The 2729-nt window shown below is 48.3% G+C and overlaps 1 protein-coding gene and 1 long non-coding RNA gene across 2 annotated transcripts in view; both read right to left on the bottom strand.

The window, feature by feature from the left end:
• Positions 1-922, bottom strand: part of LOC117800924 (ral guanine nucleotide dissociation stimulator-like) — a 6316-nt gene extending 5394 nt beyond the window's left edge. Inside the window, exon 1 of the mRNA XM_034653478.1 lies at positions 888-922. Within this exon, the coding sequence (XP_034509369.1) occupies positions 888-922 (35 nt within the window). The remainder of the gene's footprint in view (positions 1-887) is intronic.
• Positions 923-1129: 207 nt separating this feature from the next.
• LOC117800923 lies at positions 1130-2687 on the bottom strand. Its single transcript, XR_004623213.1, has 3 exons — positions 2544-2687; positions 1857-2050; positions 1130-1594 (listed from the first exon to the last, which is right to left on the bottom strand). It is a non-coding gene; the product is annotated as an uncharacterized LOC117800923 (long non-coding RNA).
• Positions 2688-2729: the final 42 nt, after the last annotated feature.

Here is a 2729-nt window from a genome sequence, read left to right as displayed (position 1 = left end):
ACACACACACACACACACACACACACGCACGCACACACACACAGCACTCAGAGGGGAAGGCCTGGAAGAGAGACACCATGTGTTATGGGCGATTATTTCTTGGTAGAAGGAATGTGTCTTCTTTTCTTCATATTTAAATCATTATTTTACTAAATACACATAATCCGGCTAAACCCTAAAGAACTATTTACTTGATTACCTGACTTGTTAGTAAGAAATGGGAAGATTTAAGATGCACGTTTGAATAGTTTAAATGTGGCCCATGTAGGAAAATGAAAGAATTTAAATGTGTCTCGTGGACCCAGACATTTCTCTTGTGACTTCTGCCTTTCGAGGCATCCTTGTAAATGGGAACCCTATCCCAGGTAATAGAAATAATTCATTTTGGGGCTTCTCATAATCTTTGTTCTCTCAGGAACAAGTGCTCCCATTCCTTTGTAATACCAATGTTATTTTTATTAAAAAAATTGAACAAAATTATGAATCACTCTTATGTTCTTTTTTTTCTCAGCGTCCATAAAGTTTTATTGGAATATAGCCACATTTACTTGTTTACATAATTTTAAGACTGCTTTCACACTGCCTCAATGGAGCTGACTAGCTCCGACAGAGACCATACAGCTCCCAAAGCCTAAAATATTCACTATCTGGCCTTTTACCAGAAAAGTTTGCTGACTCCTGCTCTACAGTTTGGCTTTTCTATCCTCAAATATCTTTGGGAAAGGATCTATATATTTATTTGTTTTAAATTTATTTATTTATTTATTTATTATATTATGTTAGTCACCATACAGTACATCCCTAGGTTTTGATGTGAAGTTCCATGATTCATTACTTGCGGATGGGTATTAAGGAGGGCACGTATTGCATGGTGCACTGGGTGTTACACTCCTGTGTTCTGTAGCCAGACACAAAAGGCCATATTGTAGTTTTCCAGGCAGATGAAAATGCCAGAAAAGGTAAAGTACCAGAGATAGAGGGAAGAGCAGTGGTTGCAGGGACTGTGGTGAGGGAATGAGCAGAGACCGATTAGTAGCACAGGTGTCTCTGTGATGGAAATGTCCTAGAACTTGTGCAACACTCTGAATATACATGATGGCATCTCGATATACAATTGAAATTTTATGTAAACTCAAATTCTACTTTATTTAAGGAACAAAATATATTAAGACACTATACAGGTGTATTAAACACACAAGAATGATGAAGAGTGCAACGACAGGGAAGAGGAAGGCAGCCTCTGGGGCTGCAGCCATCACAAGCTGCTGCTCTGGGACCAGGGCTGGTTCCTCCACTGAGGCAGGGGGTTGATCAGGCCCGGCAGCAACCCCAGGAGCAGGGGCAGGACCCTGCTTGACCTCCGGGACAGGCAAAGTTTCAGGTGGCTCTTCCAGCTCAGGAGAATGAATTAGAGCTGTGACTACCACCTGCACTGGCCCCGCCATGGCAAGTGGTATCACTGCTCTCTCTGACTGCTGACCTCCGGCAGCAGTGATGGGTTCAGCCAGCTTGGGCTCTGAAGCTGCAGCGGGCACCACAGTGGTTGCTGGGGCGAGTTCTTGCTGTGGTTCAGGGTCTTGCTGTGGGGCTGGTGCTGTAGCTCCAAGAAGAGAAAGTATCATCAGCATGATTGGCTTTCCATGTCCCTTCTAAGGAGAGGAAATTTTCCCACCAGTCAATGTTGTCTGATCCAAGAACCAATCCCTGGGAGGTCTTCTGGGACTATATAGCACACGGGGACAGGGATCAGAGACTACTCACTGTTCTCTGCCCAACCACAGGCAATGGAGGCTTGCTCTTTGTGGCCCACCCTGTCCCATCCACAGGCCCACAGCTGACGCCCCTGTCCTCCTCACCCCCAGCCACTGGCTCCGTGGGCTCCAGGTGTTGCAGCTGTGAGAGCAGAAGCTGGGCATGGCGCTCCAGGTCTGAGCCTGGCATATTGAGCCCCATGTATGCCAGCAGCACCTTCAGGCAAGGAAACTCTGGGGGCTGGAAAAAGTCCTCGGGATATTGGTCCAGCCAGGTGTCAAGGATGAAGGAGATGGCCCTGGTGACAGACAGGTAAGCAGAGAAGTCAGAGGAAAGGGCACCGTCCCACACAGATGTCGCAGGGAACCCCTGTGGGAACCTGGGCCCCTGGGCCTCCAGCTCCTGACTGTCAGAGGCCTGTCCTACTCATTGCCCACCTGGATTTGGCAGTCCTGCCTCAGATAAGCCTGGTCACAGAGGAAGGGCTGGCAAAAAGCCTTTGTGAATGGGAGTCCTTGATCAATGGTGTGACCATTGATGTCCTCTTGGGGGAGCTGGATGCACTCAGTCTGTCTCTTTGCTCACTTGCCACTTGAATTCAACTGCACATGGCCAGGGAGGGGTGGTGTCTGGCCTGTACATTGCCCTCACTGCAANGGGGTGGTGTCTGGCCTGTACGTTGCCCTCACTGCACACACCACTGCTCTGTGAATATCCAACCAAGGAGAGAACAAAGGGATTCTGTCTCTAGCCAGGCTTTCCCAGGACCCTCCCAATACCCCAAACTTTACCTCCTGTGCCAATGTGCTGCCTCATTCACTAGGTGCCATGAGTGGGTCTCCTTCCACTGATGTTAATCTCCCATGTAGTGGGGGATGTCTGGTCCCTGAACACACACTGGGTCTCCTGAGCACCCAGTGTCCAGGTTCCGACAGATGACTGCGTGTGATGGTCCCCACACCCTTTGTTCTGGGTCC

The sequence above is a fragment of the Ailuropoda melanoleuca genome, unplaced genomic scaffold (assembly GCF_002007445.2).
Source record: "Ailuropoda melanoleuca isolate Jingjing unplaced genomic scaffold, ASM200744v2 unplaced-scaffold9118, whole genome shotgun sequence".
In the NCBI taxonomy this organism is placed as follows: domain Eukaryota; kingdom Metazoa; phylum Chordata; class Mammalia; order Carnivora; family Ursidae; genus Ailuropoda; species Ailuropoda melanoleuca.
Note: the sequence above shows the minus strand (reverse complement) of the source record. Positions and strands in the feature narration are given on the sequence as shown.